This window comes from Amblyomma americanum, chromosome 7 (assembly GCF_052857255.1).
Source record: "Amblyomma americanum isolate KBUSLIRL-KWMA chromosome 7, ASM5285725v1, whole genome shotgun sequence".
NCBI lineage: Eukaryota > Metazoa > Arthropoda > Arachnida > Ixodida > Ixodidae > Amblyomma > Amblyomma americanum.
Genome location: NC_135503.1, coordinates 94017009 through 94039898, shown reverse-complemented (window position 1 = coordinate 94039898; position 22890 = coordinate 94017009). Strand labels below are relative to the sequence as shown.

The 22890-nt window shown below is 47.5% G+C and overlaps 2 protein-coding genes across 2 annotated transcripts; both read right to left on the bottom strand.

Annotated features, from left to right (window-relative positions):
• Positions 1 to 760: 760 nt before the first annotated feature.
• On the bottom strand, positions 761 to 6648 carry LOC144097942 (serpin B3-like). Its single transcript, XM_077630537.1, has 4 exons — positions 6628 to 6648; positions 4527 to 4712; positions 3069 to 3287; positions 761 to 966 (listed from the first exon to the last, which is right to left on the bottom strand). Exons 1-4 carry the CDS (start codon positions 6646 to 6648, stop codon positions 778 to 780), a joined length of 615 nt encoding a protein of 204 aa, XP_077486663.1. The 3' UTR covers positions 761 to 777.
• Positions 6649 to 7089: 441 nt separating this feature from the next.
• On the bottom strand, positions 7090 to 16666 carry LOC144097941 (uncharacterized). The gene is made up of 4 exons (XM_077630536.1): positions 16636 to 16666; positions 11543 to 11736; positions 7992 to 8098; positions 7090 to 7429 (listed from the first exon to the last, which is right to left on the bottom strand). The coding sequence occupies exons 1-4, from the start codon at positions 16664 to 16666 to the stop codon at positions 7153 to 7155; spliced, it is 609 nt and encodes a 202-aa protein (XP_077486662.1). The 3' UTR covers positions 7090 to 7152.
• Positions 16667 to 22890: the final 6224 nt, after the last annotated feature.

The window sequence follows — 22890 nt, the reverse complement described above, 5'->3', positions numbered from 1 at the left end:
ATTGAAAGTAACGTCTTTTTCGTTTTGTGAGAGTTTAACGTCCCAAAGCGACTCAGGCTATGAGGGACGCCGTAGTGAAGGGCTCCAAAAATTTCGACCACCTGGGGTTCTTTAACGTGCACTGAAAGTAACGGGAAAGATATATCTGTTAATAAAAATTAATAAAAATAACACATGTTCTCGGTTGTTCGTACTTTGGCTTAGCGCTGCGGTTATTATTGTTGGCTACTAGCGCAACCGATTTTCATATCAAGAGCATTTCAGCAGTGCACGAAGGCCAAGTAAAACGTCAAGCGCGGCCGCATGCAGAACAGGTGGACGTCGATACCTCCGTCCACCGCTCCTAGCGGGTCAGATTTTGTTCGCCCGCGTTTGAAGGCGATGCCATGCGAACACCCTTCGATCCTGCGTGTTTCGGTCGTGAGTTATCGTGGAGATTAATGCGCCGTTATTCTGGCCCCAACTGCTATGAACGTAATAGGTTGCCAACGGGACATGCTAGAGAAATGGGTCTCTGACCCCACTATCTGTAGAAGGAAAAGCCTTTGTGCCGAGCCGCTATTTTGTCAGATGGCATCTCGCTATAAACGATAATCATCACATATAAAAGCACACAACTCGGTCTTCTGAAAGAGCACCGTACAAAAATGGCGATTTTAACGTAATTTAGCATTAAAGTGCGTATATTATCATAGAGACAAGAATCAAAACATAAAACGTCGTAGATGAGACACCAAGAAGAGGTGGGTGCGCATGATGATGTACTGCCTCCCACCCCTAGGGGCTGCTTAAACAGACATTCTGGATGCAGGCAAGCAAAACGACGATGTCCAACTTGCGCACGCATAGCACGAATGGCTGATTGACCAGGAGCACCACGTCGGGCAAGGCTTCCCCGGACGTACTGGTGATGTTGTCCACGACGTGTCGATAAGCGCGCGACACGATCGAGCGTGCATCTCTGGCCTGCGGGTAGGAGAGAGAGAGGGTACATCATTCTCGTAAAGCAGAAGCAGAGGTGAAGTTGCGTTCCTACAAAAGAATCTGGGTTGTAGGCGCAAGCTAGACAGGTAGCTAAATACGATTTCGTTCTGCATTCGAGGTCGTAGGCTCCTTCGAAAGGCTCCTTTCTCGCACTTTCATTAGTGACATGGCTGACGCCAGACGTCGACGACGAACGAAGAACGTTTATTCAACAGCACGCAGGAATATACAGGCCTGAGAGGCGTGATAACGTATCACGGAATCATGGTTCTTCCAAGACCGCGATGACGTCAAAACACAGCGTCACGCTATCACAGCCTCCCGCATGCACTGTAATTGCATGGAGCGATTCTCCTTTTTAGTGCGCAGGCACTACTTCACGAGGTCAAACCGGCTCACCGGCTTGCCCGATGCTTCACACTGAAGGCAACTGATTACTGCACGAGAGGGCTATGCCATCACCGCAGCCCATCACGTCTCGTGTTTAACTGCAACACAAACTCGCCGTATGCATTAAACATAGTCTTTCTCATTATCTTATACTACTATCAAGCTAATATTCGCATTTTGAGCTATGTGGCGTTAGTGACACAAAGATGTGCGCTGCACACTTTGGCAGGGACAACGCTGTATCAGAACACGGTACTAGAGCAATATGTGTTGGCGTGAAAATATTTCTACAGAACAGCGGCGCTGGAACATAGGCCACCGGCGTACGTTAGAGAAATTGGCACCGACGACAAGAGAGTTGGAAAAGCGCATAACTGACTCCTCGGGTCAGTGGTACCTCAATCGGGCTTTCAGGTACGTAGCTGTTGCGTACACGCGCAGAAAACGTTGCTTTCGTAAAATATTTCGTGCTTAGTAATGCTAAACCGCCAGGAAATTTTCAGACTTCGCGGCAATTTCCGTATAGTTATGGCGAATGCCTTTCAAGATAAAGGGAGATGATGGTCGCTTTAAGAGGTAATTTGATAATTTAGCCGAACCTCGAGTTAGTATGCTTGCGCCTGGCGATATGACATTACTGAGACCTGCCACGTATACGCTTTTGTGTGGTTTACTATCCGAAATATCTTGCTACCTCGTCGTATATACGCAGACAAGTATTTAGCGCACCAGCCGTGACCGAAAAGGCGACGTCAAAGTCAAGCGCGTGCGCACGCGGTCGATTCTTCAAAGATGGTGCATGGCCAATGACCAGCCGCCATGTGAGTGCATTGGCAGAATCAGTGAGAATCAGGGCGTGCTCATCATGCCTTGCCTTAGCGTTAATGTAATCTACGAGGCTCTTTTCATTGGCACGACTAAGCCGCCAGCAGAGTAAACGTGGTGCGCGGCTTCCAGCCCGAACTGAGATATTGAGGGCGCGCGAAGCTGCGTTCCACTGTTTCTTACGGAAAATGTCGTTCTGCTACACGCGTGCACCAGAAAACAGCGAAATGTGCACAGCAAATGAAATCGGCGATTAACTTTTTATATTTGCTGTGCGCTTGACACTACCTGTTTAAGTTATGGCTCTCTCTACTGGTAAACCAGGAGGCAACATTCTTGCTCTAAGGCAGCTAGGAAAGAAACGCCAGTGAACCTAATGCCATACCTGTATACAACGGAAGGGCTGTTGTCATCTTCCACGCACTGAGAATACATGCCACTAAAGATTAAACCTCTGCCCCTGTCACACAGCTGACACTGACCGGCGGGGAAGGGAAAGACAGCAGCTGGAGCGGTGCGCTGCTCATGGGAAAAGCCTGGCAGGCGACAATTTCACTGTGGAGGGAGGAAGAGAGAGAGGGAGGAGGGAGGGCACAAACATTGTGTCTATTATCGTAATCTTCCTGATTTCACCGTTACGCGCCGTGATAAAGATCTGAGGTGCCGGCTAGACGAACGGTAGTGCCGGCAGCTTACACCTCGACATGTTCGAATATCAACCAAAAGTTGCATCATGTCTCCTATAAATACGAGAGTTTCTTACACGGGTTACTAGCATGTTCCTTGTTGAAAAGAGCGCTCATGCATCTTGTGTTACTCTCCCGTTTTCTGCATGCTCGCATTAAGTCTTTCTAACTGCACGCACGCACCACAATATCCAGCCGCGCCCGATGCATGGCCCACGAAAGCGGGGCATGCGAGGTTGGGGTAATCCGCTGGAAAGCGGCATCCCGCCCGAAAGCCTGCCGCACGCCCATCTCGCGCAACACGGGCCCGAGGTTCGAACCGGTCTCGGTGCTGACCACCGGCAGCTCAAGGACCAATCGGCGCCGACAGCTGCGCAGGTCCGAGAACACGTGCTCCAGGACCTGCGAAGGCGGCCGTCGGCACGCATGAGCCAACGTGGGACCAACGTCGGGCCAACGTCGGGCCAACGTCTGACCAACGTCAGGCCAACGTCAGAACGCAACTTGCGGCCCCGGGGCGCATTTTGATCATTGCTAAGCTAAATAGGCCTCCGACGAGCTCCGCATATCAGTACAGTAGTGAGAAAGCTTGTCTGTGTGCTCGAGTGGTGTGCTGGAAAGTACATGGAATGAACTGTATTGATTTGGTTGTCAATATATTTGGTTGCGCTCTAGTGCCAGTATTGTCTCTTAAAAATATTTTTCATTCCGGCACACATCACCACTTGAGCGCTCTAGAGAAGTGAGCTGACCTCTTTAGAGGCATGGGGATGCAGCTTGCTATTTTTTGGTGCCACCTGAGGCATCCGGTACGTTGAAGCTTTCATGGCTAGAACCTTCAGAGATCGAGGAATTTCATCGGAGTACAGCGTTTCGAGTCACGCTTATGGCAACCTTGTACAAGAGCCTAATAATGCCAAAGGTCACCTAAAGTGCTTCAAACAAACGTTCCTTCAGTCAGCAGAATTTTCCTCGTGGATTCCAGTGCTACGTTCTCGGTCGTAATTAACTAAGCATTTTGCCTTCGTTTTCCTGTAGATACATATACCGTCGCAGGTAGATAAATATGGACCACACGTCGACTGAAGACGGTGCAAAAACATTAAATATTTGATGCGTATGCAAATTATATTAGCTTTTTGTTTTTAGATGGCGCGAACGAACCTTTATATTTACGGAAACGCAAAGCGACAAAATAAATTGAAAGCGGAAGCATCGTCGACATTATTCTCAGCGCGATTGTACATCTTGGTGTCGCTAAAGCGTGTATAAGTATTTTTGGTTTTCACCTGGAGTGCTTGACACAGCTGTTTTTTTACTCTCTTCGCTCTTCGTAAAATATGGCCTGAGAGCCGCCACTATGAAAATTACTTATTTTCAGCCCCCAGCGAGTGCACCTTGAAGCGACCTACCCACAGCACAGTTGGACGTGTCACTGGTGTACCCTATGGCTACCCTAGAACAGGAGGCCGCATTCCTCAGTGCGGTCTGTGGGAGGAAAGAGAGGCTTCTCGTTTTTATTTTTCACAATTAACACAAGCTGTGGTTTTGTTGGATGAAAACTTTCAGCCAAGAATAGCTCTGCGATGGTAAAACAGCGTCAGGTGATCGGCGTGAAGCATGGCGGTACAAGGCGCCCACCTCTGCGGTCAAGTTGTGGCAGAGTTCGTCGAGGCTCCCCGAAGGCAGCAGCACGGTGACCGAGAAGGCATCGCACGAGAGGGGCACGTCCACGGCCTGGAGCGTGGGCCACTGCAACCGCGCGTATCCGTACACGGCGCAGCTACGGAGCATGCGTGCCGCTTCTACGTCGCCAAACGGGCTCATCTGTGGCGCGCGCAAAAGGGCTGCGATTGTACTGGGAACACAGCCTACGTGGTCCCAAAGGAGAACGATTGTTGACTTAACTGATGCACAGAAGGGTGTACCCTAACTATGAACAACAAACATCCAACGTTCAATGCTAGAACACTCGCAGGCAGGTCTGTCCAAGTTTTATTGCTTCAAGAAATTTCGGTCCTTAAGCGACATCGTAAACTATGCGACAATAGGTGAACCAGCGAGGCATGTACAGTGTTAAAAAGCAATCACATTCTCTTTGAGAAATGCCTGAAACGGCACCGTGCAAGTATCTCATTCTCCAAATTCAAGAAAGGGTTGTGGCCATTGCAATAAAAGTGAAAAGTAGGTGCGATTTACAAGTAGTGGAAGCATAAGCTCTAATGTGCCACCAAGAAAGCAGCTGATATCTTGTACGTCTTCCAAGCGGCAATTAAAATTGAATGCTAGAGTAGACCATATATTCATAGGCGGAGAGCCCGTTTGAAAAAGCCACGTGGGGTAACGCAGAGCTGCGCAGAAATGTTGGAATATTCTGCGGAACGCAGCAGCCTGATTTGTAATTATGAAAATATTGAATGACAGGAGGAAGAACAAAAAATGGCTTTATAGACTCCAAGTGTCCCGACTGCAAAAAAACTATCTTTGCATTTGAGACAAAGTCACGCAAGATGTAGATCAATGATAAGATATAAGAATCTTAAGAGAAAAAAGAAGACGAAATAGAACGATTGGAGGAATTAAAAAAGTAACAAAGATTCCTTGATTTATAAATTCTCTTAATCCGCCCCCCCCCCCCCCCCCCCGCCCCGCCCCGCGTCCCACTCCGTAAATACAATATAAATTTCAGTCATGGTGGTTTAAGCATTGGGCTACCTTGGCTCAAGAATTGGGTTTATGAATTGGGCGACCTAAGACCATGAATATGGGCGTGGGTTCGAATCCCACTTCTGACACTATGTATCGGTTGCTCCAGCCGATAAAATATGCAGCACAGGTGCAGGGGAACGAACGTAGTGCTTTATTGTGCGCTAGTTATATATCCACTACTGGAAAGAAGGGCGGCCTCCTCTCCCAGAGAAGCCGACTTTGTGCGCACATCCCGTGGCTTCGGGGACGATCATTTAGCTACCGATACAGAATCGACATTTCCGTTATGCGTTCTTTCAGATTTTTTTGATGGAGACACCAATATTTATGCGCGGTCACTTGTCAGTTCCAGGTCTGCGAGCTCACAAGCAATCCAATATCCAATATTTGTATGTTGCGGACCAGTGAAGTTTTCGGGAGGTTGTATAATTAACAAGTTGCCCTGCAGTTGTCTGAGTCATTTTCTTTTTTGCCAAGTCATTATTGATCCGAGGTCTTCCTCTTCTCTCCCACCGGTGGTAGGGGAGAGAGAGAGAGAGGGCAGTTCACAGGTGGCAGGTGGAGAGAAGCAAATGCCATGAATGCCACCTGGCAGGTAAAGACTTCAGACACGCTTAATGGTGCCGCATTGCAAATTGATATATATTTCTAAGTTTCGCGAAGTGCAGTAATATATGGGTTGCTGCACAAATGCATTTAACGACTAAGCTTTCACATTTTTGTCCACATGTTTTTGTCCATCCACACCATGAGAAACCAGCGCTTGAAAGACATGGACCCCAACAAGCCACTGTGAGGAAGGTCGGGGAAATAAAACACATGCGGGAAGGTATACGTTTGGTTAGGATTCGAACCCAAGCTTTCTAAGACGCCTTCTAGTATAGGTCATGGAAATTCGTCGTGCGAATGCCGTTTGTGTCGATGCGAGCAGACGGCGCTGCTGCTCTTTTCAAAGAGTATGCAGGTAACAGAAGCTTACTCAAAGGGCCCCATCTGTCGTTTTCGATTAGTGATTATTTTGAACTGCTCTCACCTTGAGGGAGCTGAATCGCATCTTGGCCGCATCGGCCTAATTTCGATGAAGGAAAATGCAAAAGCGCTCAATTACTGTGCCTCACCTGTGATCGTTTAAGAACCCAAAGGGTTCTGAACTCACCCGGAACTCTTCGCTACAGAGTTTCTCTTGCAGCAGCCCATGCTCCGCTTTTAGCATCCTATAATCGTCCCATAACCATCGCGTTTTCTATTATCACCACCTCTGAGGACATCCAAAATAGCCAATCCAGCCCTTTCTGTCCCTCTCTCCTGCCCTTTCCCGCTCTCTTGCTTCTCTGTGCATACACTGCTACGCAAGGCGAGGTAGCACGAATGGCTTCACAAGGTATCAATCCGGAACTGGCATCACTGCGGAAGACCAAAGAACGAATGAGGCGTCCACGCTGCTTGTATTTAAGAGCGGATGCGCTGACGAACGCGGGTTACGCAGGAGGCGGTGATATAGCTCAACTTCCTTTCTACTAAGCGGTTAGTTTGCTCATCGTGCATTGCAAGGAATTTGCTAAGCGCGCACCTTTTCGGTGACTGGATGCTTCCACGAAGCAGTGCGCACCGCGGCCGAGCTGAGGAGCACGATGCCCGTGTCGGCCGAGAGGGCGCAGCGCTCGGGCAGGATGTCACCGGTGACGCCCGCGCCCAAGCGGCAGTACCGGTTGGCGCTGCGCCGCTCTCCTTCGGCGTCCTCGCCGAAATCTGCCGCGTCGACGGACGTGCGGTAGACGCGCTGGCCGATCTGGCAGTACGATCTGTTCAGAGGGAGCGCCGAGCCCACCAGCCCCCTGCATCCGAAGTTTAAGGTGATGGACATGGAGGGACCGCCAGTCAAACGTTTACTTCCAGTTAAAGTGCACCAAACAAAAGCGGTACAATGATCAGCTCGCAGAGACGAGAAATTAAATTCGCTGCAAACATGGCATCACGTGGATGAAGTAAAGAAAGGAAATGCGGAACTCTAAAAAACAAGAGAGGTATGTTATTAACAATACTGACCACTGAGAACGAAGAGAGACCTGCCATGTCAAAGAAAATAAATACGTGTGAAGAAATGGCGGGACCGATTTACTGAAAAATTACAGTGCATAAATACCATCGATTTGTGCGAATGAAAGCATGCGCGTATCTGTGCGAGTGAAATAATTCGGTGCTTCCAAAGTGAATTCAACCCTACATTTGTTTTCATAATCAGGGATTGGTTATTTTTGGTGCTTCTGTGAACTACAGGTGGTAAAATCCCTGACCCCATGCCACTATGCGTAAGTGTGAACGCATATGCGGGAGGGATGTTTCTGCAACAAAAGAAAACGTGCTCTTCAGGGAGACCAGAGCAGCGGCAGGACTCACTTGTTGGCCATGCAGAAGAAGGGCTGCTCCTCCTCCAGCGTGGGTGCCCCTTCCACAGGGAACATGATGACTCGCCGCATGGCGGGGTGGATCAGAGGTAGGCGTACCTGCTCGTACGACACGAAAAAGGATCGTTATAACGGAAAGTACCATCCGAGTTGCTGAGCAGATTTCATTTTCTCCAACTAGTGCTCCTTACTGCCCGAGGATATATAAACTGTACGGCCTTTATCGGCCTTCATACAACAGAAACGTTAGCAAGCCCATGGTTGTTGAAACTGAAAGAATTTTGTCATTAGCTGATCGGTGTGCGTGGAAGTTTTTGCTGGGAAAATGCTGGCGATGTAGTCGTCGCATGTGTAAATGAACAGCTGTGGTGATTGTAGAGTGGTACCCACGTAGGCCGTGAGTTTGAAGGCCATCTGAAACACGATATCCGTAATAGGCATGTGTCCTCAGCACATGGACACCGTTTGCGTTTCGCGTCTATCTAAACGCAGTCGAGTTCGAACCTGGGTACTGAGCCAGAGTACCCGGTGTCGAACCCGACCATGGAGGCCACGTTTCGATGGAAGCGAAATGCAATAGGCGCAGTGTGCTGTGCCATGTCAGTGCACGTTAGAGATCCCCAGGGGGTAGAAATTATTCCTTAGCCCTCCACTATGGTACCTCTTTCTTCCGTCCTTCTTTCCCTCCCTCTTTTATTCCTTCCCTTACGGCACAGTTCGGGCGCCCACTGCGGTAACTGACACAGTAACTGCGTCATTTTCTTTCCCCAAAACCGATTTTCGTTTTCATGTGAGCTGTAGAGCGTGGTTCCACTTTCTATGTATTACTATTGGTGGTAACTTGGTGAACGCTTTCTTTTCAAGCGGACCGCCTCTAAGGGATGACGCAAAACGTTCGTTTTTGCTTGCGCTCGAGGAGAGTGCGAGGAGTCTAGGAACGTTTACTTCCGATAAACAGGGGATGCACGAGGACAGCCAGATCAACTTCTTTTGAAGCAGCAGCCAGATAGTTATTCTTTTAACAGGCAATTTCTCATGACGGTACATGATTTGATGTAAACGAAACACTTCTGTGTTAAAGATCACGCCGTTTAAGCGGCTAATTGTAGATTATTATTCTGAAGCACAAAAAGAAAGTCACACTTTCACAAGATGACAAAAATAAATAGGTCCTTGGTTCTGGTAATCTGCGAGCTGCGAGTTTCGTTTCGTGAAGGGATCCACGGTATGCAACCTGCAAATACCCAGACCGCCACACCGAGATGACGTCGCTGCCGCAGTCGCAGTCGCAGTCGCATTCACCACTGTGATTTTCAAAACTCACTGTCCAGATTACGTTGCACAGGTGGATTGGAAAATCCTGGTTAGAATATTGCGAGGTTATGCACTGAAAGCAGGCCCGATGGCGTGCCCCTCAGATAGAGAGAATAGAAAAGATTGCTTATAGGAAATGCGCTGATTAACTGCACAAAAATGTGCAATTCCCACTGATGTTTTAAATAAGCATAGGCACAGTTAGATGGAGAGGGGAGCACGTTATGACCAAACACACGAGCGACCTGTAAACGCCATGAGAATATTCTAGTGGCTGACCCATCTGAGAAGTTCCCATTTATGCGCCACTGAAACAGATAGAGAAAAAATGACTAAAAGCAAAGCAAGTTTAATAATAATTGTTTTTTGGAAAACAATATGGTAATGACGTTTTCATTCGAAAGAGAACCATGAGTGGCATTGATACGAAAGCGATCTATGGCGGTATAAAATGATTGACAGAGAGAAAGAGAAACTGCAGTGGAGGCCTACGGATTAATTTCAACCACGTAGGGTTCCTTAACAACCAAAGACATACGCACTGAAACATCACGCCAGTTGAATCAATAAAAAGCAGAGCCCTCAACAAGAAAATCGCGGCAGCACCTGTGATTTTTTAAAGAAAATTCCTGTCAGTCAGTGCAGATGCTGTCAGTGCAGATGATAATGAAAGTGGCGGGAATATGCCGCAAAAGGAAAAAAATCTTTCCTGTGACAAAGATTTCATTTCGGCATCAAGCTGGTTGAGGTCCACTTTTATCATATCCTGATCACAGCAGAAATCCGTGTAGAAGTAGGGCTCATGGCTTCATCATTATGGAAAACCGTAAAGTACACAACTGCAGAAATCTTCTAGTCAACATTAGATTAGCCTGACTTAGGTCAAACCTTAACGAGCCCTTTGATTTCGGGAACTATCAGCACAGAAACTAAAGGTTGTATTAGAATGAGCAATTTAAAATATCAGTTAAAGAATTCCCTATTTCCGCTGTCAACAGGTTTCACAGTAGAATCAAACCATATATATACGGTTAGACTGTCCGTCGCGGCAGCCATGTCTTAGAACTTTGGTATTCTGACTGTAGTGACTTATGCAGGCACGATCACAGCAGGTAGCATTGAAGCAGTCCAAACCATCCTCCTGCTTGGAATTTTATTCTCCCACAACTAGGCTTTGTCCCTCAGAAACAACGATGTCAGGTCAATGCGTTGACTCGGCAATTAAGCGAAAGTTTTGCTCTTCGTAGCATGAAGGTACACTGACAGGCGGCACAACGTTCGCTGTTGCCTCAGTACAGAAAAGAAAGCCTCTATACCATAACTCACTTCCTGAAATAGAGTTTTTATAGATCTCGCCTCATATCCACGTGCTGCCATGTGGTGCAGTGGTAACTGTGGCAGAACCGAATAATAGGAAGGCTTGGCTTTCCGATTTCATTTGGCTGTTCGGAGTTTACTAGGATACCCCTGTGTGTACGACGCCGCCTTTCAGTTTTTTCACTTGTGCTCTCGTCGCTCGAATGGGCATGGTTAGTCGAAGCACGGGCTATTTTCTTAGCTGTATTGCTTCATCAAGTAATCACTTTCTGATGACTTTGCCAGCTGAAAAATTCTCGATGGCGTCGTTGATTACATGGTCTCGCGCCAGCCTGGTTTAGTGGCTACGGCGTTCGGCTACTGAGCGCAAGTGCGAGGCATTCTATCCCGGCCGCAGCAGCTGCATTTTGATGAAGGCGAAATGGAAAAATTTCTGGTATTTCAGTCACAACGAGCACACGCGATCACAAAAAAGGTTCAAGGAAAGGTGCACACAATCTACGGACATCTATTGGTTATTGAACACACCTTCGCTGTCGCTCGGTTCTTTTTTTCGAGCTAAAATACAATTGGTAGAATGGAGATAATATGCAAATGGTAGAAGGACCAAAGTAGAAGCCTGGGCGAGTTGGTAGGTAGTCATTCTACGACAGCGCAGAAAAAACAAGTACAAAGTGGAAGTACAACACGAGCGCTCGTGTTGTACGTTTCCTTCGTCGTTGTATTGTTTGCTCTGTTTTAGAATGGGCAGAGAGACGTACAAATAAATCAGCCGGGAAAGAATGCTTGCAGAATAAGCCCTGACTATGCGTTCCAAGGGGTGCACACATTGAAAGGGGCTACCATTAATTCAACGCCTCCTCAAAAGCTTAAGAGTGAATTAGTTTGCAGAAATTTGGCCTAGAAGGGTACCTCGAGTGCCTCGCGCAGTTCCCGCTCAGTGTCCTCCTCGGCTCCGGCGGTGAGCAGCGCCAGGGCCACCGTGGCGGCGTACGGAGACACCACCAAGTTCTCGCCTGCGCCGCAGCGGGAATACAGGCCCCGGAGCAGGTTGCAGCCCAAGACCCGCACAGCCCGATTCACGTCTTCTTCTTCTTCTTCTTCTCCTCAAGTAATATGGCACATACCCACGTGGGGGGATTGGCCAAGGTATAGGGTAGAATGCCAATGAAGCATTTGCGCGGGGAAGGAAACGTCAGAAGACTGAATCAAGAAAAAAAAAATTGGGAAAAATAAAATGAATTCAAGAGGTATGAGTCATCCGGAATAGAATCAATCTAGCCTTTTTGGACATGCGAAAGAATTTTGTGTATAGCTAACAGGATAATCGATTAGTTGCACTTATGTAATCGTGAAGGTAGCCGCATACACTGCTTAACGGGAATCCCTTGGCACTCGCACCGAACGATAGAAGAACTGTAAGAGACAGAGGCAGTCCAAGTCTCGAAAGAGGAACCTCCAGATATTGCTTTCTCTGAACCGCGAACCGCCGGCAAGAGAGGAGAAAATGATCGATTGATTCAACTTGCCCACATGATACACAAAGGTTTGTCGCAGCGAACCCGCACCTGCATAAGTACAAGTTTAAGTGAGGGATTCTACATCGCAGGAGCGTCATGGACACTTCACAAAGCCTTGACTTACACCACCGGATATTCCATGGGTACTTTAGGTGTTGAAAGTCCACGGTATTCAGCAACGGATCACTCAAAGTGGCTGAAATATGTTGGAACCGCTGGAAACGTGAAGCTGCTAACAGAATGAGGTGAGGGACGGGATATATTACAGGTGCGCTGAGAGCTGACCTTGCCAATAAATCAGCCACCTCGTTAAAATAGACGCCTGAATGCCCAGGTACCCAGACCAAACGGATCTCGCGCACTGTGCTCGGAACAAAAAACCTAAGTGAACGAGTCAAGAAAGATTTTTCCGAATTTTGGAGAGAGACAATAACTGAAAGGCAGTCTGTGAGAATAAGAACCCGTGCGACATGTCTGGGAATTTTGAGAAGAGCCAAACCAATGGCCAAAAACTCTGCGAAGAATATAGGAGTATAATCAGGGATACGAACGGAGTAGCTCCAATCTAGATCCTGCGAATATATGCCAATCGCCGCCTTCTCACAGCTGCCGGAGGCATCAGTGGAGAGAACAGTATGATGTGGAAAATTCTGTAGGTGTTCAGAAAGAAGACCATTTAGGGTATGTGCGGGCATATGCTTCGCATGGGACGGGAAAATAAAGTCGTAATAGAAGACGGGATCAGCCTGCGTGTCAGCAACTCGTTGCAAGGAGATCAGATCAACCTGAAGCGGAGCTAACAGATTCTGCGTGAACCTAACTTGCGGAAGCTGATAACGTGGCCAGTGATTAGTCAAAAAAAGGTGTGGTTGGGATACAAAAATTGGAACACTAACGCCTGGGGCCGGGTCAAAAGACTTGAGGAAAGTACGCACTGTTAGAAGTTGGAAGCGGGAATAGAGGTTGGGGATACGCGCTTCCAGATAAAGGACAGCGTTGGACGCTGATTTTGGGAGCCCGAGGCATAGCCGTAGGGCACGTCTTTCCAGTAAGGCTAATGGCTGCAGCTTGTAGTTCGCGCTACCAGAGAACAAGGGGCAACCAAATTCCAGAATCGGTCTCATATAAGCCTTATAGAGCAACAGTAGCGTGTCACGACGCATGCCAAACTTTTTATTGCCAACTCGGGTCAAACGGCCCAGTGCACGTTCCCCTTTAATAACATTATTCTTAATATGGTGTCGCCAGTCCAAATTTTGGTCATAAGTAACACCTAGGTATTTAACCGACTCCACCTGCGGAATTGGAGTGGAGCGGTAGGCTAGCGAGATGTACATAGGAGCGTCGGGTGGAAATACCAGCACGCCGCATTTGCTGACATTAAGTGATAAATTGATTTGGTCCAACCAGACTTCAAGAGCATTCAGATATGCCTGCAAATACCCGTAGAGCACATGAATATCATTTGCTGATGCGAAAAAAGCTATATCATCTGCGTATACATAAACTGTAACGTTAGGATGAATGGGGATGTCCCGAACTAATATGTTGAAAAGCAGCGGAGAAAGAACAGAGCCTTGCGGCACACCTCTTGATTGACCATAGGTATTAGAACAAAAAGATCCGTCTGTACAGAAGAAAAATCTATTTTTTAGAAATTCACAAATCCAGGCGTTGAGGTAATGCGGTGGTTGTAGTTGAGCAAGCTTGTTAATGAGGACTGTGTGCTCCACGCTGTCATAGGCCTTCGCAACGTCAAGCGTCACCAAGGCCGAAACTTCTCTCTGGCGCATTGAGAGTCGTATTCGGCTCTCGAGATCCACATGCGCGGACCATATGGAACAACCGCGACGAAAGCCAATCTGTGCGGGGCTGAGGCCGTTAATATGATGAACATGCTTTGTGAGGCGACTGTGTACTACTCTTTCTATTAGCTTTACTAAATTTGAGGTTAAAGCAATCGGCCGAATATTGTCTAATTGAAATCCATTGTCTGCATTTTTTAAAAGTAAAATTATTTTCGCAATTTTCCAACTGTGAGGAATCCAAGAGGTTTCCAATGACGCATTTACAATATCTAGAAGGTGAGTTGGAAAGTCGTGCGCTAAAATCTTTAACATGCCCACCGTAATCCCGTCAGATCCCAGAGCAGCAGAGTGCATCGAGGAAACAATTTGCAGGAGCTCCGACACGTCGACCTCAGGATAGTCCGAGCTGGGGGTGAGAGTGTGCAAAGGTTCTGCTTTCTGTACCTGGAAACGTAAGGCCAGCCCCTGCGCGATGCGTTCAAGGTTTTGCTTAGCCTCCTGCGGAGACATTACCATTGACCTTATGCGATTGGAGGCCGGAGAGCTGTTATTCCGCGCCATGAATCTATAGAGAGCCTTCTTATTCTGGGGTTTTGAGAGATACGTGTTTAAATTTTGATTATAATCCTCCTTTGCCTTTTTAACAGTTCGTTTGAAACATGCAGAGAAGAACTTATAATTTATCCAATTAGCTGGGCTCTGATTATAGGAAAGGCTTTTCCAGGCTGCTTTTCTACGACGATAAGCTTTCTCGCACTCCTCCGTCCACCAAGGAGACGGCTGTCTGGCAGGAGCAGTAGTGCACACCGAGAATACAGAACTCTCAGCAGCATCTTGCAGAAAGGTAATTGTCCGCTGAGCTCTTTGTGCTCGACCTGAGCTAACTATGGAGGGGAGTGAGGCAGATATCAATTTTTTGTACATAATGTGGTTTAGAAATTTCATGGTTGCACCACCTTTTCTGATAGGCGAGGATATAATAGAAAAGGTTATTGGAAAGTGGTCACTAGATGTACCTGATTCTTCAGTTGACCATGCAGATACGCCAACCCCACGAGATGCTAATGTTAAATCTATGATTGAACGGGATCCTCCACGCATAAAGGTTACTGCTCCGGAATTACAGCAGCGCACTGCATTCATTGACATCCAGGACCACAGAAGCTGGCCGCAGGAGTCAGAGCGACTATCCCAGGCACTGTGGTGCGAATTAAAATCTCCTGCGATGACTGTGCTGTTTGCGCCGCTCAGTAAGGTGTCCAGACAGTCTGTCCTGTGAACACCGATTGGGAAGTAGACGATTCACGTCCACCTTCTTCTTCTTCTTCTTCTCCTCAAGTAATATGGCACATACCCACGTGGGGGGGATTGGCTAAGGTATAGAGTACCATGATGCCCTTCTTCTTTTTCGACAGTAGGTCGCGGACCCGGAAAAAACCGCTGGGTGCGCTTTCTGTTCAGGAAAACGCGAAGATGCGAACATCGTGAACGTGGTGCACTGTCAAAAGAGGTCAAGAACAAGAATAATAGCCCCCCCCCCCCCCCCCCGTGGGGTAACCGTCTTCCTTCGTCCTTACTCGCGAAGGGGAGGTCGCACTTCAAAGGAGGACCCAGCAATAAATGCCATGCGACTTCAATTTTGATCTATTTATTTATGCGCTCTGCATTTCATCCGTGTTTCTCTGCAATACAAAAGCGCCCATCCACTCCTTGCTGCGGTCTTCATTGAAGTAAAAACAACCCGTTTTCAGCACCAAGGCATCAGCAGGGTTCTTGTTGATCATGAAATCATTTTGAATTTGATCAAAAATTGGTGGTCGGTAGCCCTATTCCCAGAGTCCGCCGGATCTTGTATTCGCTCTTGCCCTTTCAGTTAGCTCTCATTACGGAACTTTCAGGTGTAACGTCGCTAGCGTTTCCTCGCGCTACTCAATCGTCGGTTCTTTTATCCTTTCTTTCTCTACGCCGCCTCTGTAGGTCCATACCAAGTGTACCACGTGGTATAGGTCCGCTTCTATGCTATGGTGTGTGCACTGTAGCTGATACTCTTCTGAATATTGCAGCCGCCGCGGTGGCTGAGTGGTTACGGCGCTCGGCTGCCGGCCCGAAAGACGCGGGTTCGATCCCGGCCGCGGCGGTGAAATTTCGATGGAGGCGAAATTCTAGAGGCCCGTGTACTGTGCGATGTCAGTGCACGTTAAAGAACCCCAGGTGGTCGAAATTCCCGGAGCCCTGCACTACGGCGTCTCTCATAGCCTTAGTCGCTTTGAGACGTTAAACCCCCATAAACCAAACCAATCTTCTCAATATTGCATGAATCCTTTTGTGCTTGACGGCATGTCTGTCTCTATTGTCCTCGGTGATATTTCTTGCTCATTGCATAGTCCTTAATCCAATGGCGCGTAATCCTGCTCTATTCGCCGCGGTGGCTCAGTGGTTACGGCGCTGGGTTGCTGACCCGAAAGACGCGGGTTGCGAAAGACGCGGCTGCCGACCCGAAAGTTGGAGGCGAAATTCTATAGGCCCGTGTGCTGTGCTATGTCAGTGCACGTTAAAGTATCCCAGGCAGTAGAAATTTCCAGAGCCCTTCACTACGGCGTACCTCATCGCCTGAGTCGCATTAAGTCGTTAAACACTCATAAACAAAACTCCTGCTCTGGCGCCTGCGTCTGTATACCTATGGCACGTGCGTCTTTGTCTCCCGACATGTGCGGCCAGTCTCGTATCCCTTGAATAAAACGCCAGTACCCGTAAGTTTTCCATCAAAATTGCCGAGCGCTGTGAGTGAATATGATAAGAAATTAAAGCGAGTGCTACAAATCTGCGGACTTTTTTTGAGGTGGGTGGTATGTTGGCCATACTGGGCGATGTCTTAACGAACGGCTGAGGGAGCATCACAAATCTTTGGACAGCGCAGCCGGTTCGAATCTGGCGCTGCACTGCAGGCCACCTAAGCACACGTGCGCCCCATTGCTTCATCAGACATCCGTCATCTTCAAACATAAAGATCAGATAGTAAGGGAACTAGTAGAGGCATATCACATTGACAAAGGGGGTGCAGCATGCATTAGCAAGCCCTCATTATCACTGGCTAACCTCGAAATCACCTGTTTGGAGCATGCATTTGCAGCAAGGTAGATTCAGTGTGTCCAGTGATGACGCAGTGTTTCTTGCATATTTTTTGTTCTGTTTAGTGTTTGGCGGGAATAGTATATGTACACACGTGCGTAATAAATCACCAGTTGAAAGCCAGCGCTCGTGTCGTCGTGTTTGTTCCGTCCTCGTGTTTTTCCGCGCCTTTTACCATGGATTTTAGGTAGGAATTTGTGAATGTTCTGCGCATCGCGCCCATTAGCATGCTCATTATTTGTAGTGCATATGTAAAACGAAAGCTTACACTTTCTCATAGCTTAACAGGCAACATGGCATAGCATTCAACTGCATTTTTTCCTCCAAATGAAACGAAACAACACAGTGCCACCTTGAATTTTGCACAGCACTACAGTCTGTGCCACCCTTTTGTAGAGCGCTCAGGCAGTGCGCACGGGCCCTCAATAAAAACTGGAACTAGAATGCAGCCCATGGTTTCCTTATAAAGTGGCTCAGCCCACCTTCTTTCCACGTCTACGTAGCCCTACTTCCTTGTAAGCTTTGTCGCTGAAGGGTAGAAGCTTCGACGATGTGTCGATTTTTATGCAGGAAAAAGCGCTGATCGAGCGGTTTCTAGCAGGGTGACGTAAATTAACCTTGAGTGCATTACTTAGTGAAATGCGCTACTGAAAGACATCATTTCACTAGTGCCAGTACAAGAAAACCAATTTTGGGTTCTTCCAAGGAACGCTGAAATGTGAAGACAGTGTTGCCTAAAGTTACCTTGTAAGATCAGAGTTGTCCTCTGTTTGGATATTTAATTCCAAATTCGTTGCACAGTTTTGCTATACTTATTTACCTAACTGTTAGCAGGTGAGGTTACATTCAAATTTCAGGTGCAGTCTTTTTTCAGCGCAGATTCCACTATACACCTCTTGTGTTAAGCGCTCGCTTTCCGCCTGTTTAATTCTTCAGTCATCTTCATGTATTCACTGCGCTATGAAAAAAAAAAGTTTAAAACTATTCCACCTTAATTAGCGATTCGGACAAAATATTTCATAAGTTCTGTGGCAAAAGCTCGTATTGTTTTTGCGCATGTGCATATTTTTGTCTTGCACTGAAAGACGTGCTACATTCGTACCTGGAAGCGTTTTTTCGATCTTTTGGTTATCACAGGTAACAAGACATTTATTTCATTACCCTCAGGGTTCGAGGACACTACAGAGCGGAGTGGCTTTTATACGAAGGTAGAACGCAGAAATGCAGCAGTAAATATACATATAAAATATATGAGGCTGATCAATAAGCTAAACAAAGGCAATTCAACAGCAAAACATTAACCACATAACAGGAGTACAAAAACAGAAATAAAAAAAACCAGAACAGCATACAAGGCATAACGACCACTTTTGTAAATATAAAAAGAGAGAATAACTACGATGGATATGATGCTCAAAAAGCTATAACACCAAATTACAGAACAAAGAAAACAACTGTTTTAAAAAGAATCGCTGGATCGGTAAAGTAGCTATAAAAAGAAATAAAAACAGCAGTGCTGCAATTTCTTGGGCGTGATGACAAAAAGTAGAGCTTGATCAGACACGGCAAAACGAAGAGGACACCACATGCGCCAACTTTCAACTCGTGATACACCAAATCGCCCATTAAGCTACCTTCTTGGGCCCATGACAGTAGTAGGTAAGTTAATGCAGATCTGAACGCAGTTACCAGAAATTTTGGCAATAGATTCGTGAAGTTGACACCAACTTCTTGATTTACTGAAGATGAATTAATTCTAAAAACTTTTGGTTTGAAATGAAGCCATACTAGCCTTAGGACGATGGTCGATGCGATGGGAAACGTAACAAGCATGTGTTATTAATTTATTCTTCCACGAGGTGTTTCGTTGCAGCTATCCTTCTGCAAAATGACTTTACCACGTTGATCTCATCCTGCACGTCGTTCCCGGAAAAATGTCTACACGCATTATCTCCCGCCCGTTAGTCGCCGATTACGTCGCCTCGCCCTTGGCGCCAGCTTATCAGTTGGGTTATAGGATAGACGGCTTTCTAAATGCCCTTGCACACGCTTATGTAGACAAAAAGTACTCTTTATTTTTGCATTACTCGTTCTGCACAAAATATTCTGTAGCCCCTTTATCAGATATCTCCACGGCCATTTGTGACGCATTCGGATCACGTCGGTCTACGTAACTGCAGGAGCAATAGGAGAGGGAACGCGGGAGCGCGTGGCCTCCGCGCTTCGTAAACGGTTGCCGGAGACATATGACCTTAATAGGCGGCACCAGGGGCAAGCGCGGAAAGTGCAGCCAGCCATGCTTAATTGGAATGCACCTGTGCCACCTTTGCTGCTGCCAACGCTGGCTGCTGCTAACAGAGGCCGCCACGTGATCCCGTGCTTCCTCTCTTATTGCTTCTAGCTGTGCTATCCGCGACAAATGAAATTCGAACAGCGGAGCGCGTTGCTAAGGGTTCATTTTACTCCGTCTGCCTGTCTTCATCAAAAATAGGCGAGCTCTTTCGGTTTATGGTAATTTTGCTTCCTTTCTGTGAAGTTGGTTTTCTCTCTTTGCCACTGCAGCGCCACTTTCACACTTTCTAGCAATCGCATCTTGCGGAGCGCGGTATACTATACATCGTTGGCGGCCATTGCTGTGGACCTGTTCGATGATATGAGCGCTCTTAGCTTCCTGGCTGCCAGGGCTCCTGTCTTGTTTCGATCCTGGGCATTTTGTCTGCGTCTGGTTGCGCTGTGAACAAATAAAGGTATAACTGTTCCGTGAATTAAGAAAACAAAGGAGGCCTCTTGTGTACTGGCTAACACGGTCATTCCATTATAGTAATCCTACCTCAAATATAGCAGGTCGACATGTGTATACATATGGCAGGAAAGCCACACCTGATGCTGTCGGCTCTCCATATTCTCTGACGCTGGTCCCATTGAATAGACTCGTTAGGGAACATCACCCAGCGCCAGTGCTCCGTAGTACATGAAGCATTGTCTTGTGCAAACACACGTCTTGCTTATCAATTTACTTCTGAAACCGCTGGGTTCTGCACTGGTACATGGCTTCCCATAAAAGCCTCGTGGATGCGACGTGTAATGTTTGTTGTGGTGACCCACAACATAGAAGCGGCCTCTACCTAACTAGCCGCAATGTTGGGTGTGTGTGCTGCAGCAGCCGCAATAAGTAGGTCGGAACTTTTGCCGGTAACCCGCTGTCTGCACCCACGGGTCAAGTTTCCGAGCCACCATTTACCACAGAATGCCTTGAAAATTCTCGTAACTACAGACAGTGGACGGCCTGTTTCCTTTGCAATGGCGCGTTGCTGCATACCGTGACGGCAAAGAGAAAGGATTCACGCTCTTTTGATGCCTCACGCTACCGCGTGAACGGTCGATTGCAGGGCATTTGAGCTTTTCGGGTGACGATATATCGCGTTGTGCTCGGTACCAGAAACAAGCGATTAAGCAACTGTCGCTTCGGACGCTGACCTCAACCCCATCGGTATTGTTCGCTGCTCCCACCGCAACCAGACGCCGATAACGGGACGGTGGTGAACGCGGAAGCAAAGCTCTGTGGGTCAGGGAGCCAAGAGCGCTTGCTGCCCCCACGCGGGCCAGAGCCGGTGCTGCCACGTGGTGCCAGCGAAACCGCCCCGAGGAAGTTGCGATCGGTGGAAAGCGGGAAGGTGGCGCTTCTGCGGCAAAAAGGGAAAATGAAAGTAAAAAAAAAAAACTACACTATCGCAAGCCGGATGAGCGCGCCTATCTGTGATGCGACAGCCACACGTTGTAAACGCGACCTTTCGCAGCGCGTTGCGCTGTTCGTATTTCATTGACGCAGTTAGCACACGCTTCCTGATTGCAGTTTTGCACAATTTGGCTGTGGAATACACGTTCCCACGTGTCTCGTCTTTATCTTGTTGAATAAGATGGTCCTATAAGAATTTATCGCCGGCGCTCCGGCGTGCAAACTTGAGAGGGAGCCAAACGGCCATCCGCTGGCTGTGTCGGTAATGCTGATGCCTCAGTTCTGCCGTGACTGACGCTAAGCTCTGACTGCCTCAGAACGATACTGTCTCGCTGTTACTCTTAGCAGACGCCCCCTCTTTTTTGCTAATTGGTATTTTCCAACTCGCTTCGCTGCCAGGTAAGTGCGGAAGTTTACAACTGTCCGCGGGCTACGCAATGTCTATTTTTTTGTGGGTCCTGTAAGAAAAAAAGCTGTTTTATGAATTATACGTGATTATTTCAACATCTACCCCGCGCCGGCGGTTGGCGACATAGTGAAGGCGCGATGGTGCATCTGAGGATTCGTGCATCACTCGCACCACACTTGTCATATCGCCACGTCGGCTTATACACGCTTCCAGCTTAACTATAATTTTCTGGGCGCCATACCTTAGGGGTTAATCGCCGGAAAGTGATTTTTGCGACGTACTTAGAAATATGGTTCTTGTTCACTAGTGTCTGGCATGCATAGACCTTACCTAGTGTTTGTGAGGGCCGTCCTCCTAAGAGTCGGCCCAATCATACCTCCCTATACGTACTCTTTTCGAGGAGGCGCATAGGCACGTCAGCCATTAAATAGCGATCACCTTGCTTTTGGGCTTGGGGAGACAAGCTTGCGCGCTCCAGTCTGCGCAGACTGCGCAGACTGCGACTACTGCTATATCGGCGAGAGCGGGAATTTAGAAAGGCGATTGAGGGACCACAAGAATGACGTCAGGAACAAAAAGATTGCATCTAATGCACTTGCTGAACACATGGAATCCGCGACGCACAATATAGCTTGGGAAGAAGCATCAGTCATCGCAAGAGAAAAGAATTGGCTGTCACGTCGATATCTGAAATCCCTGATAATCCTAACAGACAAAACCCTTAACCACAACGCAGGCCATCTCCCGCCTACGTACGCAAGATGCTTGGGGCGATTACTGCGACGCACTTAAGCTTTGTGCTTTGGGCTTTCCGCCCAGTGATCAAGGCTTCCGTATGGGAGCCGAAACGTCTTCGTTTTAAACAACAGCCTTTTGGTCGGCGTTTCTTTTTCTTCATATATAAATCTTCTACCCGACCAGACGAGTTTTCGTCAGACTTTAGATTTCATTAACCTAAATATAGCATGCTTCTTTCTTGCAATTTGACCGCTAAGAACGAAGTTTAACACGATTACGAGATGATAGCAGAAGTAATTCCCACTGAAGATGTGACAGGAAAGTTCAGTTGTCAAGGCCAGAATCACAGAAAAAAACTAGTGCAGGTTTTGGTGTCTTTGAGAAATGACCGTTGCCTTCGAGGCAAGATATGGAGGACACTGACACAGTTTAAGATGAAAACGGATAAGGGATAAAAAGAGCAGCGGTGCGCTCTATTGATTTCCAAAGAAGGCGTGCTACGCTGCAGCTCTCTGACAGATTTATAAGCCTAGGTTGAGTTTTCGCAACCAGCAAGGTAATAGATCCTGAGCTGGGTCCCGAAAATCAACTACCTAAATACAGAATCTGTTACAAAGGCCGCTTGCCGAAATTATGTACGTGAAATGGTCTTCCAGCAGCTCAGGGGACAAAGGACGAGACAAGTGCACAGTCACGGCGCCGTGACTGTGCACTTGTCTCGTTGTGTCTGCGCACTTGTCTCTTCCTTTGACCCCTGCGCTGCTGGAAGACAATGTCACACCAACTAGCCAAAGCTTCTACATGTAGGTGAAGTACGTACATCACAAACTTACACATTTCTATACAGATAACAGCTAGCGAGTAGTCCAGAACGGAAGCTGAAATGAGCCTTTCTGTTAACCACTAGTGTATCGGTGACC